Consider the following 14,584-nt stretch of genomic DNA (forward strand, 5'->3'; position numbering starts at 1 on the left):
ATTCGTTGTATTACATGGAGCCTGTGTAACTACTCTTTATCTGTTGCCTAAGACAGGACAAGGAGAGCTGCCATACTGCAGAGGTTATTGACAGGGGTTTGTTTCCCTTCCCTTTCCTTTCTGATATTTAAAAGACAGTTAAATTTGTCCATTTGCAAGTTCTTTGCTTGGACATATATGTGACATGTTCCCACTGCTTCCTGAACAGATGCAGGGCATATCATAAGTTTTAAGTATCCATTTCTAGCCACAGATTCCTAGTTTGACCCTTGTATCTTAAATTTCCACTGAAAAAAAGAAAAGGTAAATAGAAGGTAATATTTATATAGGTTGTTCTTGAACAAGATAGGACATATCAGTGCATTCAGAAGTGTATTGTGTAGAATACTTTTTTCTAAAATATAGGCTTCCTGAATGTTAAATTTCTCCATTGTAATATGTTTTAATTCTTTGCTACACATTTTCATATGAATACTCCTCTTTGTAACTCTTCTATTATTTTAATTCACTTTTAATTCACTTTTTGATAAATAATATTCCCAAATATATTGGAAAGTGAATTTTGTTTGTTTTAATCTTTATCTTTTACACCTTGAGATTTGTCCTTTTTGTATTTTAATTTTCTATAATCTGTTTCTATCTAATGCTGGAATACCAGAACTCTGTATGGTAGCCTGATCACTAAAGGAGGAATAGGGAGCGTATAGCTGCTTTATATCAGGCTGTGAATTTATGTGAATATCCAACATAACTTTTCCCTCTAATTACAGCTTCATGTGCTATTTTCTGTCACGTGCTGTCTGATTTTGTTCAGTACTTAGTGCTCACTTAATGCTCTGCTACCATTTAATGCCCATTATCTATGTGCATGTGTATATATATATGTATGCATAAATATTTGAAAATGTCCAGTGTTACAGAGGGATAAAAGGTGTAAACAGAATACTTGGCATTAGTACGCCTCACATCATCTCATGCAAGCACAGTTGAGTTAGAGAATCTTGTTCTAGAGCAGGCTTTTCTATTCCTGTCGCAATCATTTTGGAAACAGCTCACATAAATGAGTAAATTAGGCCTTTTGTGCTAAGTGTGTCTCACTTAACAGGCCATGTCCCACTGAGTGATATGTTGGCTATGAATAGCAACTTAAATGTTCTTTTCTATTGCACTTTTTGGATGTTTAGAAAAACCTGAAACTACTTTAAACTTGGTACAATTGTTGTTAGAACCGAACATAAATCAGAGAAGCAATTTTCCTCAATGCAAAGTATAAATACTTTTCAAACCTCAATGTAAGACCAGATTTCTGGTGTCCACAATCAGTATGAGGTCAGTGATGGTCTGGCATCACATGCTGGCAGTAAGACGGGCAATGCTTCTTACTTTCTCATTTGCATTGTCATTAGAGCATACCCTCTAAATTTTACTCAGAAAGCACAGGCTGAACACTGAACCCATGACCATGTGCACTTTAAGGAGGTTGTTTTATTCACAGGGTGCAATAGAGCAGTGTACCACAACCACTAATGATTTGATACAGACTTAATTTTTTAAAGTTAATTTTGAATATTTTTAGTCAGAATGCATGCTAAAAAAAAATCAGATAAAAACCTGGGCTTTTATCATATTTTAATGTGCTTGGCCCAGAAGAGTGGCAGAGTAGTCAATACAGTTTAAAGGTGCAGAGTATAATGTTGGCCTCAGCCTTTGTGACACTGATTCCACAGCATAGATGCTTCATGATATCCATGGATCTGGTTGCAGATCATAAGTAATTGAGATTTGACTGTAATTAAGAGGAAAAAAAAGCAAAACTATCTTTAAAATGGAACTGGTTATGTACTCTGGCAGCTACCACCTGCCTCAGGGCTTTATTTCCTTGTAGTTTTTTCCTTGTTTTCCCTGCTTTTCTTTATTTCTTAACATATTTTCTTTAAGGTTTATCTTCTTGCATTGTTTTTCTCTTCTATTAAAAAACCTTATACTTGAAAATTACCAAACAGATTTTTCTGTTTCAAGTATCATGCACTAGGAAACACGAGAGGGGATTTTTTCCAGGTCTGGTGTGTCAGGTACTGGTTTTGTTCAAGTCTTCACTGATGTTAAGAACTGATACTGTGTTTCTTTACCTTTATCTCATCTCTTTTATGGTATGCTGTGCTCAATGTCTCTGAAATTTCTTATTAAAAAACAGGAGAGACATATTTAATACCAGTTCTCTTTTGTGAACCAAGACCAAAAGAGCATTTTCAATCAATTGTGACTAAAATCCTAAACTTTGCTCACATGTGACTGAACATTGTGTTCTTCCTGCTCAAGATCTATTGAAATAATTTTTTAGTCTTGACAGAACTTTTGGCAAAAGTCTGATCTCCAAGACATTACAAGCAAGTGAAAAAAGAAAATCGCTTTTCTACAGTTCCATTTTTTCTGGATTGCATGAGTTACTGTGTTTAAAAATTAAGCATAACAATTTGGTTTTGGTTAGTGAGATTGTTTACTTGCCTCTAAGCTTTGAATTTGGGACTCATCAGAATTTTTACTCAAACTCTTGTATGGCATAAAGAGAGTTCAGAAAATTAAGCAGATGCTTAAATTAGGCAAACAAATAGGCCTTTTAATTGCTCTGTTTGGGTCAAGCCTAAGAGGTTTTTTTTCATCCTTTGCCTACTGTTCTTCGTATAAACCAAAGTGGAAAGACTTCAAGTGCAAAATTTCCAAATGAGTTACTTTGTGTGAAAAACCCCACATACACATGGACATTTGTGTGTTTTAAAAAAAAAAAAGCATTTTCAAAAAATTCATTCTGTAGATAAATATATGTATTCAGACAGTGCTAAACACACATAACCGTAGGTATATTGCTCTATGCAGTGTTTTAAGATTCAGTTAAAGGAATTTGCCATTGAATATCTTGCAAGGAACAGTCCAAGGCACAGTCTACATAGGAGAGGCCAAGGAAACAGGATAGGACAGCAGTTAATGACATTTTCATTACTCCTCTGAGTGCAGCTTGGAGGAATCCCGAGAATTGTGTCTACTGGAACCCTGAAGACTTACGTTTCAGCAGTAACCTACTGTTCTACTTCTTCCTCGGTTTTGGAGAGTTGGTAGTAGACTTGACAGGATAGTCCTTGGAGAAGGAGGATACTGCAGGCCATGAGAGAAAGCGTAATATGTGGGATCTTGAATTCGGAACACAGCAGGGAGTTTCTCCTCTTGTACCTGCTGGAAACAGGCTTGCCTGTATCTCCTTAACTTCCTACTTTTTGCTTTCTAAATGTGGCAGGTATAAAAAAGGGTAGATTCTGCCTGGTAGCAAGCTGTGTACTTCAAAAGAGAGGGGAACGAGTGAAGTAAGTTGGATGGTGGTCCGTGGAATAAATTTAGAATAAAATATAAGGGAAATAAATAAGGAGGAAGTGTTATATGGACGATGAAATAGAGCTGTAAAGGGAAAATCAATGGAGATTACAGAGGCAATAGAAGTGGAAGCCCAAAAGATGAGGAATGAAGAATTCATGTTTTGTATGGAAAACAATCGTCAGCTGCTAATAATTTGGAAAGGGATGAATATGTTAGGAGTAATGATAGATGACTTCATTAAGCTTCTCTACTAGCTGAAGTTCATTTTTTTTTCTTTTGTGTATCCCACTCAATCAATCCTAAACATGGATGTGCAAATATTACCACATCTAAGAGAACTTAGAGGGGAAGGCAAATTATAAATTTTTTAAAGTTGCAGATGTTTCAAGAACTCTGGGATGTTTATCACTAAAATATTAAGCTAGAACTTTCAATTCACAAAGGAGAAAGTTACTACAAATGAGCTATTTCTACAGACTTTAAGTACTGAGATTTTATTTGGTATTTCATTGAAGGTCTCCAAATAGAGTACTGTGAAGTATTATCTCTTCCTTGGCTGCGTGATTGCACAGTACAAAGCAACTTCATTAAGGTTGGCTTCCTACAGAAGTACAAATTTGCTGTAATAGTCCTTTCAACTTGAGTAGAGATTTACTTAAGATAAATAAGGTCCTATACATAACATTTTATTGCTTCAGTTTCCTCATGTTCATTCTGTTAATGCACCTGATCAAAGTTAAGAACATTTGTAATTGATGCCCTGAGGACAGGTGAGTGCAATCCAGAAGTGTTTTACTTACTTTTTTTGGTCTTTAAATAGTATTAAAAAAACAAAACCCCTCAAACAACAAGCCACCTCAAAACATTTTCAGGTAAAAAGGTCAAGAGGTAAGAGAATCTGAAACTCTAAAGAAAAGTGAAAATGGTGTTTTTAATAGCTCACATGATTTTTAATAGCTTTCACATGATATTCTGGTAACAATTCCGTTTCTTGTCATGATGTTGGTGACGTTTTGTCTTCTCTGCCAGCTGTTAGGCATCAAGATATATACATTAAAATTCTAGTTTAGTGTTTCATTAAAAAGAAAAAAAGAAATCCAGAACAATTTAATAGTCTGTACCTAATGAATATAAACCTGAAAGTAGCACTACTTTTAGAATGATCATATTGTCTTGAATATATGGCATAGTAACTGTTATATATGTTTTATAGCAAAGACATGTAATAAATGCAATCATAACTTTTTAAATTTTATTTTAACACTTCACATGTCCCAGTATCAGAAAAATAATTATGAGGGCAAAGATGCCTCTGATATTTGTATAGAGGTTTCTTTGAGAGTGTCAGGACTGCCAATTCCATATGTTGGCATATGAACTGAACTCTGGGATTTTTTAGGTTTTTTTGTAACAGTTGTCCAGCAGATACTAATTGTATCTTCACATAATGCACAAAATTTCAGAGCTACCTGAAATTGTCAGCATTTAAGAATAATTCTTCCACACTTGGCTCATTCCATACATTTATATTCTCCATCAGCCACCTCTGATATTACAACAATGAAGTATAGAGAAACTTTTTTTCTTTTGAAAAACTTACTGTATAAGTGTTTTCACTGAGAGTGTATTTTAACAGCTGCTTATCAGTACTGATAATACCCCTTATATTTTGATCCTTTCTAAAATGATAAAAATTTAAACTGTATCATATGTTCCACTTCTCTCACTGCTCTCTTCTTAATTCTGTGTGATCCTGATTTTTTCACAGGATTTTGCTCTCTTGAATCTTTGATTATTCTTTATTGTAAATAAATCCAAATGTTCAATGTTCAACCATTAGTTGTCTTTCTCACATTTTTTCTCCTTTTTTCCCCTTTTATCATCCTCTCAAATATGTCTGGAACCAGCACAGTAATTTATAACACTAATTCTCTCTTTTTCATTCCCTTTGATGTTTTTGGTAATTTTGAGTGATTAGTATTGTGCAAGTTTAAAACTTTATGCTGTTCAATGTAATCACATTTACTAGGGAGTAAATGCGATACATTAATTGGATACCAAAATAGTAATACATTGTGTGATGTGCCCAGTTTATTATGTTAATTTTTGATTAGAATTTATTTGACTCTAGTCTTTTAAAGCTGAGGAAAACTTAATAAAGGTAAAATCTGACATTGAAGCAAATACTAAAGAAAAAAATATTTATTTATTTATTTATGTGAACTTACAAAAGTATTAGTTAAACTTTAGGAGATAAGTTCAATTGATTGCAGTACGGTGCTAATAATGCCAAGTGCCAAATGTACATTTGATCCCTATATGGGCCATTCACCTAAGAGTTGGACTTGATGATCCTTGTAGGACCCTTCTAACTCAGAAGATTCTATGATTCTATGAACTTATGATCACTTCTGATAATTTCAACAGATTTCATATGCTTAAAATTAAAATTAGTTTTGATGAAGTCTTTTTAGTTTTTTGGATTCATAAATCATGATACAGAAAATAGTGCAGAAATCGTGTTACTCTACAAGTAAAAAATAATGAGCTTGTAGAGTACTATTTTACCTCTCCTTCCCAACTTGAATGTAGTTTTTTGCTTCTATTCTCATCATGCTGTTGTATTGCCTACTTTTACTGACAAATTAGTTGAGATTTTCCCCCACTGAAAAAAAATCGATCTATTTTTAAAAGGTTTTTTTTTTCTTTTTATAATGTCACTTTAGCTATTCTTAGCACTAAAATGTGAGGGCTGAAGTTTGCATCATCTGATTTTGCAGGTTAAATAGACACTGGATGGTTTTTATTTTCACTTCTAATTGAATTGCTTAAAATGTTAGTGAGGAATGTTAAAAAAAATGGTGGAAAAATCAGTTGTGCAGGAGAATTTTATATGTTCATGAGGAACTAGCTTTGAACAGGTGCCCCTGTTTTCTTGATGTCGGACTCTAATTTGGTCTCCAAAACCCCACTAAGCATTTATTATTTAGAATATTTATTCCTCTGAGTAGAATTCTTTCCTAGCACAATATTCTGGGATGACTATAGATGTAGCAATATTGCTGACACTTGCTTACATGGTAGTTGAAAATTCAGGGCTTTGAAATGTTTTTTGGATGTCTATTGGATGAAAAAAGTGACCCTTGTACGTTTGTGATTAAGTGCCTCTATATGGTAAAATGTATGTGAGACCTGAAGGGGAGCCCTGCGGCCTCACACAGCCCATGCATCGCAGTGCTCAGTCTAGGGCTGCGGTGATGGAGAGGTAGATCAGCGAGACCACAGTAGTGACAGTCCACTTCCTGCAGTCTCTTTACCTCCAATTCCCTGAGAACCCACAGCTGCTGGATTAGAGATGTTAGAGAGTACATCTGTGCCAGGCCTGTGTACACCTTTATCATTCTTGGGTTTGCTGCTCTTCTGAACAGGAGTGGTGATTTTCCTCAATAATCAATGCAGATCCTAGGCATTCGTAATTTTCTTCTTAGGCACGTTTCAAATCACTGGAGAAACATACTCAGAGGAATACTGTGTTTTGTTGGGTTTTATTACCCTGACCAACCATGGAGTTTGTTACAAACAGCAATAAATTAGTAAGGATATGCTATATCCATATTGCCATCCTTTGAAAAATCCCATATGAAAATATTCAAATTGTCCCTCTTAAAAGTAGATACGTGTTTCCTTGAAAATGAGTCTACAGAGATTGCTTTTGCCCACTCCAACTGTTTCACAAATCAGTTTGTTTGTAAGGACATGGAAAAAACTATTGACATCCTATGACCTTCAGAGGCTGGGCAGGACTTTCACCTGACAGGTCTCTCTGTGCTTTCCTGCCAGATATTCATCCTACTGAAGTTTTTCCTGGGTTGACCACTTGTCTGATCGTTGACAGACAGACCAGTTATATGTTTCTTTCCTGACATGTCACATATCCATAATAGTCACTTCAGGGTTTTTTGAGCCCTGTTCGAGCAACAGAATGGAAGTGGTGTCTGTGGCAGTAGCTGCTCTGTGAGCAGTATGTTGTAGAATGGTAGAGGTTATGTGACTTCTGTCCACCTGCTTTGAAAATGAATCCTAACTGTACACACAGTTTTCTCACACTCCTTCAATTTCTTTGAAGAATCCCATGTATGTGCTGGGTGTTCTTTTCTTCTGCCCATGCTCTTCATTGTATGCAGTGGTTAACTCTGGGTGACAGTAAACAATTACTGTCTGCTTATGTGAAATGTGTTACTCCTTGCTTTGAAGGTATTTTCCTGTTACTGTTAAGAGACAAGGTAAAAACAAGTTTTAATAGGTCTTTAAACTGTACATACTTTTTGAAACAGTTCTTTCTGCACCCTTTGGCTACATTTCTGCTACAAAGCATGTTGTCATTGAGTCTTTTTCGTATTAATAAATAGATTTCAGCTCATCAGTGAATTTTTCCTGAAAAACTGTGAAATAGATTTGTCTGTGTAATAGCATCTGCAAATCCTCCAATCAGATACACAGCTTTATGCTTAATAAAGTGCTTTTTCTGGCATGGGATATAGAGTTCAACTGGTACTATGGTATGGTTCAACTATGCTGTCAAAACACTAAATTCCTACAGAAATTTAACTGCATATACTTTAGGCCTTTTGTTATTGTAGATGTCACCAAAAAAAACCCTACAGCTGTAATGCATTCTGCTGTCTCAGTACACAGATCTCCCATGGAGCTGTTCTGAAACACTAGCATATAGAAAAAAGGACTTCCAAAATGCTTTAAAATAGCCATTGAGTCCTAAGGTATTTCAGGCATCAGTAACAGTAGAATAATTAAAATACTACTGTAAAATATTCATTATGATAGCATGAGAGAAACTTAACAAAACTTCTGCAAGAGCTATCCTATACGTAAATGTGTATTTAGCACTTAAATAATATGGAAAGGGATAGATAAAACATAATAAAGGGATTTGAATATTTGCCTTAAAGGATTATCTGTGGATGTTTCTGTCAAAATATTTATGTTTTTTTGTTGTAAGCAATCCAATATTTGTTACTTTGAGGAAATACTAACTATATTAATCTATTGTATTCTTTAGACTGTATTTGATGTTTCATAAAATGTCAGAAACAGTGTATAACTTTTTTAATTATACACACACACACACCCCTTTTCTCTCTCTTGAAAAGACAATAAGGGAGAAGAGCCCCCCAATAAAAAAAAAAAAAAGGCAAAACAACAAACCCAGAAGCAAAAAAAAAAAAAAACCACCAAAAATGGTGAGATCTGCTGGTAAACTATCTTTTATATAGTAGAGAAGTTATGAAAATATCCTGTGGCAGTACATTTTTGATCTTAATTGAAGGACATGAGTCTTTAACAGTATTAATGTGGTCAAACTAAACTAGTGCTTTAAATTTGAGCCTGATGGAAGTCACCAGAAGGGGGGAAGCTGGCGTCATATTCTCTTCTTATATCCTGATATTGTTATAAATGTATTTAACAGCGTTTAAAAGTCTAGGAAATGTGCTGTCTGTATGTGATAATTCATTTGTCAGTTTCTCAGATTGGATGGACAAAACAGCTGCAGAAAGACTAAGAAGACTCCTGAGGCTTTTTAGGAAGGACAGGCTGGGATGATGATGAGGAGATATGTCCTCTCTGTGAGAGCTGTTGAAGTTCACAGAGCTCTGCCTGGGGAGGAATGGATAAGCCAAATGAGAGCATGTGAGTAAGGATTAAAGAGCAGATCACTACAGGTGACACAGTAATGGATGTCTGTTCCCTCATCAGGAAGAACAATTGGATGAGGCCTTCTATAGACAACCAGAAGCAGCCTTATATTTGCAGGACCAGGTCCTGGTGGGGAACTTCAACCTGGTATCTGCTGGAGGGACAACACAGCAGGGCACAAACAATCCAGGGAGTTCCTGGAGAGCATCGATAACTTTTTGAGCTGGTTGTGAATGGGAAGGCCAAAGCCAGCATTGCCTGTAATGACCATGAGATGGTGGAGTTCAGGATCCTGGTAGAACGGAGCAGGGAAAAATCCAAGTTCACAACCCTTGTGAACACAACGTTCTCTCCTTCAGAACAGCCTTAGGCCTCTTCAGCGATCTTCTTGAGTAAGTTCAATGTGATAGGTACCCCAGAGAAAAGAAGGATCCAAAAGAAAAGAAAAGTATCTAAAAGGAAAAATCAAAAAAAAGCTGGTTTGTATTTAAAGATCACCTCCTCCAAGCTCAAAACCAGTCTATCTCAACAAGTATGAAGTTAAACAGAAATCCAGGATATCTAATATGCCAGGTATGTTAGCAAGAGGCAGACCTTAGAGGAGAAAGCAGTGTCCTAAAAAATCTAGTACACCTTTTATATCTTTGAAAGTAGAGTTTTTTCTGGAAAGATGAACTAATATTCCTAATCTGGCTTGAATAAATACATATGACAACAAACAGGCAAAATAAGCCTCCTAATATTGTTAATCTACTGTAAGGACCTATCTGTGATACGAAATGAACATGAGGAACTCCGATGACCTTAATAAGATCATACTACAAAACTACTTTGTAGCCTGGATTCTAATTAGTGCTACTCATGGGTTTCTTACTCTTATTCATATGGATTCTCTCTCTGAGCACAGAATCAGCCTCACCCATGAGCTGATGAGACCTCTATCATTGAACAGCTCAAAAAGAATGTAATAGTTTTTTCTACAAAATGGATATTTAGGAGCACCTATTTAAAATGAGTGAGTCCTATATCTTGCTTTCTTGTAACAAATTCGCTACCATGCTTACTGTTAGATTGTGAGCTCCTAGGATTCAGATTGTCTTTATTATGTATACATGAACATGAATACCTTTTCAATGCTGAAATTACTTGGGCCCATAAAGCAGGAATCACAATTTTTTTTCTCACTAGAAACCATGTTTAATTGCAGCTGCAGTAGGCAAGGAGATGCAGTGAAGTAAACATAAATGTCAAGGATGACCCGTGTTTATTCATCGTTCTGCTTTATGATTTCTCAAAAAGACTTTATAATGTTGTCAATACTCTAGTATGATAACTTAAGGAAAAAAATATTACAGAGGTAAGTAATTTTTCTGTGTCACCTCCTTGTTGGCATACTCTTGTATTTATTTGTAAAGCAGTTTTATTTTTATGAATGTAAAAATAATTTAAGAGCCAGAATAAAGCCCATCTGTCTTTGGGGGTCTTGTCCAAAATAATCCTTAACTTCATTTCTCAATTTTCATTTCTCAGCAGCATTTTAGCTAAAAAGTTCACCTTACCTTACAGGTTTTTAGGAAGCTGTGGTTCTTGTTTTACTGTATCTTGAGAAGTTGGACTCCAGATTAGATCTCAATGGCTGAGAATTTTGAGACAAAGCATTCCTGCAGCATGGACTTGAAAAACTATGAAATAGCCATAACTGATTCCATTCAGAAATGTGGCCGCTTTGTAGAGCGCTTGGATAGGGAATGAGGTTCCGGGTTGTCCTTGGTCTGATCTCCTTCCTCTTAGAATCATGTCCTGATCACCTGATAAGCAAGAGTCACCTTTAAATTGGAATTGTTGTAATGCAAAGAAGGCAGGATATTTGAGTTTATAATGCATGAATTTTTGTGATGGGCTACACTGAGGCTGGAGGATGGTCTGCTGACTTACCAAGTGTGTGGGTGTGTTTTCTGTTTTGCAGTGCATGAGAGTTTTCAGTCTAGCAAAATTTTTCGTTTTATAGAAATAAATGGTTGTCACTTCTGTAATTACAGTTAAGTAGCAGTTAATGCTTGCTTTGTCCAACACTTGTGGCTGACTGCAGTTCGCATCTATGAAAGTTTTTGCATGTTGCTTTTTTCTTCTTTAGTCCATAATGGAGGACTTTGAATTGCTCATTTGTAAAAGCTCAGTGCTTTTATTAATGAAGGTGTTAACTATCTTTTCAGCATAAAACACAGATAATAGAGTCCTTTCATGTGTGCATTTGAGTGAATATTTTAAATTCTCTTATTTCTTTGCTAGGGAAGTGTTCTCTGTAGCATTTAATTTTTTAATATGAAAAACTATTAACTACGAGCTTAATTGAAGCATCGTGAGTCAGATGATTACAAAATAGGGTAAAATGAAACAAATATAATTGCTTGTCTGCTGTTTATAGATTATCTAAAGAGCAGCCCTGAAGTTGACACTGAGTTTCTGAGTGGCAGCTATGAATTTGACGATTATCTTGTCCATTGCTGGAAACTGTTGGCAACTGTTGGCCCACTCAGGAAAATGGTATTACCTGGTTTATCTGTTTTCTGTTTTAGCCATTATCACCACTTCTGCTGTGTTGAAAACTGTTCTAAATGAAAACTTCAGTTTTTCTAAAATTTGTATCTTGCTTCAAAAGTAATTTTTTCTTTTCACTCCCCAGTATTTCCCGCCCCCCCTTCTCCATGGTGTTTCATGTTTAAGATTCAGTCAAGAGTACAGAATACAACTGAACATGTTACAAAGGGTATTTTGAGTAACCTTTGCTTAAGATTATAAACTCTGAATGATCACTACAACCACACTCATAAAACAACGAACTTTCATAAAATAAAAATTAAACATAAATAAAATGTACATTTCACAAGGATGGAGTGAATGGGGAGACCTTTTCATTCCAAGGTATATCAGCTGGGATATAACTGGCTCTAGTTAGCACACTGTATTCAGCTATAAAAATTCTTTCACCTTGAAGGTCCGTGACACTCAAAGATGTGAAATTTCTTCCTACCTTTGAAAACATCAAAGAAATTGTTTCCAGTCTAGCTTTTACAACTGTAAGTTCAGTGATTGGTGAAGGAAAGGGGCAGGTATGTCAACAAGCATGAAAAATACTGGTCTCAGGCTGGAAGAGCTCGTAAAGAGTTAATCGGTCAAACTAGATTTCATTGTCTATACTTAAAATATACCTACATGTATCAACACCAAATCCCAATTATATTTTCAGCAATATGTGAGTAAAATGATGGACTTAAGTAAATGTGATCAGAATCAACTTGAACATTTCTTAGTTGCCTGTTTAGCTGCGTGATGATCCTGATGTCTTTTGATTTCACACTGAAAAACTGGATTGTGGCAGGTTAGCTGTGATCACATACAGGTTACAGTGCATTAATTTTTTTATCCTGTTATATGTGTTCATAAAATATTTTAATCTATTTGAAGGATCAGAGATATTTGATGTATCTGTGCAGCACATGAAATTCTGAAATACACATGGCAGTGCCATTATCACGGGCAAAATGTGGTTGAACATGTAACTGAAACTGCATCTCATCATTTTTATTATCAACACTCATTTTCAATTGCTTGTAAGTTTTTTCCAAGCTGTACCATACAACTTTTCAAAAGTGTTTATTTTTAAATAACATTATCAATGCTATAGACAAAACAGCCCAATGTAAAGCAAATTGTAGAATCGTTCTAGTTTCGTGTTCTTGTTAAAACATTTAAAAACATGACGGTAGCTTAATGTGCAACATGGAGTGGTTTTGTCCTAATTCAAGACAGCTCACTACAAATGGACTTTTATAAGTAGGTAATTTCCATGAATTGACAACATAATAAGGATGCAGATCATGGTTCCAGCAGAAGATAGACAGAGAAGCTAGTCCTTTCTTTAATTTGCTGTGTTGCCTTAGGGAAAAGTTCAGTGGGTGAGGAGTCAGCCAATGCACCCCTTTAGTTCCAGCTTTTTCGTTTACTTGGTGTTAATTTTCTTTTTGACATAGTTCTATGTTCTCTGCATAGTCTGGCTTCTCTATAACAGCAAACAGGTGCGGTCATCTGCCTGTATATCTAATGTTTGTTTTACTAAAAGTGCAGTGTAAAAAGCAGTGAAACTGTTTACAGAAAGGAGCAAGAGGAATTTGAGAAGAACATATTAGTTGAGAATAAATGTGGTTTATTTATGGTGTGAAAAAATGACAGTGTCCCTTCTTTCCACTACCTGCCACTTTCTGTTTTCTTTTCCTTGTGTTTTGTACCATAAGATTAGATGGAGTTGCATCACTTTAGATCTGAACCCAGCCTGGTTATATCCACCATCTTAGGAAGATAGGAGTAATGCAAAATCTGGGATAAAATAGAAGCATGCATAGTGTGCAGCACAGAGTTAGGAAGGTAGTGGCTGCCTAATGTTAGGCTCTCTTGTCCAAGGCTGCATCTACTTGTGCAACCTTCTTTTATCTGTTCCATCCAGATACTGAACTGATTCATGTGAAAAGCAAAAAAAAAAATGACTAGACAAAAAATTTGTGTCTAGTCATGGAGTTTTGACAAATTTTGAGAGATGGTACTTCAAGTATACACTGAAGATGAGAACAACATTTCAAACACGTTTAAATAGCTCAAGTTTTAGTCTGCAGATGGGAAGAAGTTTCTACATTAAAATATTGATACTAAAGTTTTGATCTCCACCTTCAGCTATATTGTTACTGTAAAATGATTGGGAGGTTGCACAACTTTGTTACAAAAGTGTTGGGTATGGAAGCGTCTCTTTTAATTTGTTATCTCCAGCAAATTTATTAGGGTTATAGTGCATATATTTAGCTGTGCTGCCCATACCAACTGGCTTAAATATGTTGCTTCTCACGGGTGGAACAAGAGAGGTAGACTGATTCCTTGCATTCTTTCATGTATATCATGAAACGAATCACAGGTTAGAAGTATCTGTTGATTAAGTCATGATGACAGCTGCTGAACTGGAAGAGATTTGATTAAAACTCTGAGGCTTATGATTTTTGTTGCACCTTCAAAAAGGGTGCATGACATTACATATCAAGAACTTCGAAGAGTCAGGCTGAAGCATTCAAAAGTTAGTGGATGTCAAGGTCTCTGGTTGTTTTTTCTGTGTGTCTATGCAGAATGACTACTACAAATTACGAGTTAATGCCAGATTTTGCACTTAAAATATGGGATGGCTTTCAGCTCAAGGAAACCAGAAGAAATATGGTTTGATATGTTCTGGAATGGATTAGATCCACAGAATTAAAATGGCTTTCTGGTTCAAATTCTGATTGGTTTTAATGTTGGATTGTTTTTTTGTTTATCTGTTTCTGTTTTACAGTGTTATGTGGGAACCAATGGGGGATGGTAAAAAGATTATTTCACTGGCTGATAACAACATATTATTCTGGGATTTGCAGGAAAGTTCAGCCAAAGCTGTGGTAAGAAATTTTTTTTTAATAGAACATTATCTACTCGA

General features: G+C 35.5%; 1 protein-coding gene across 1 annotated transcript in view; it reads left to right on the forward strand.

Moving 5' to 3' along the window:
* Positions 1-14,584, forward strand: part of EIPR1 (EARP complex and GARP complex interacting protein 1) — a 77,383-nt gene that overhangs the window by 37,961 nt on the left and 24,838 nt on the right. The window contains exon 5 of the mRNA XM_027690380.1: positions 14,447-14,546. Within this exon, the coding sequence (XP_027546181.1) occupies positions 14,447-14,546 (100 nt within the window). The remainder of the gene's footprint in view (positions 1-14,446; positions 14,547-14,584) is intronic.

Source organism: Neopelma chrysocephalum, unplaced genomic scaffold (genome assembly GCF_003984885.1).
Source record: "Neopelma chrysocephalum unplaced genomic scaffold, ASM398488v2 Primary Assembly neopelma1_80b, whole genome shotgun sequence".
Classification (NCBI taxonomy): Eukaryota; Metazoa; Chordata; class Aves; order Passeriformes; family Pipridae; genus Neopelma; species Neopelma chrysocephalum.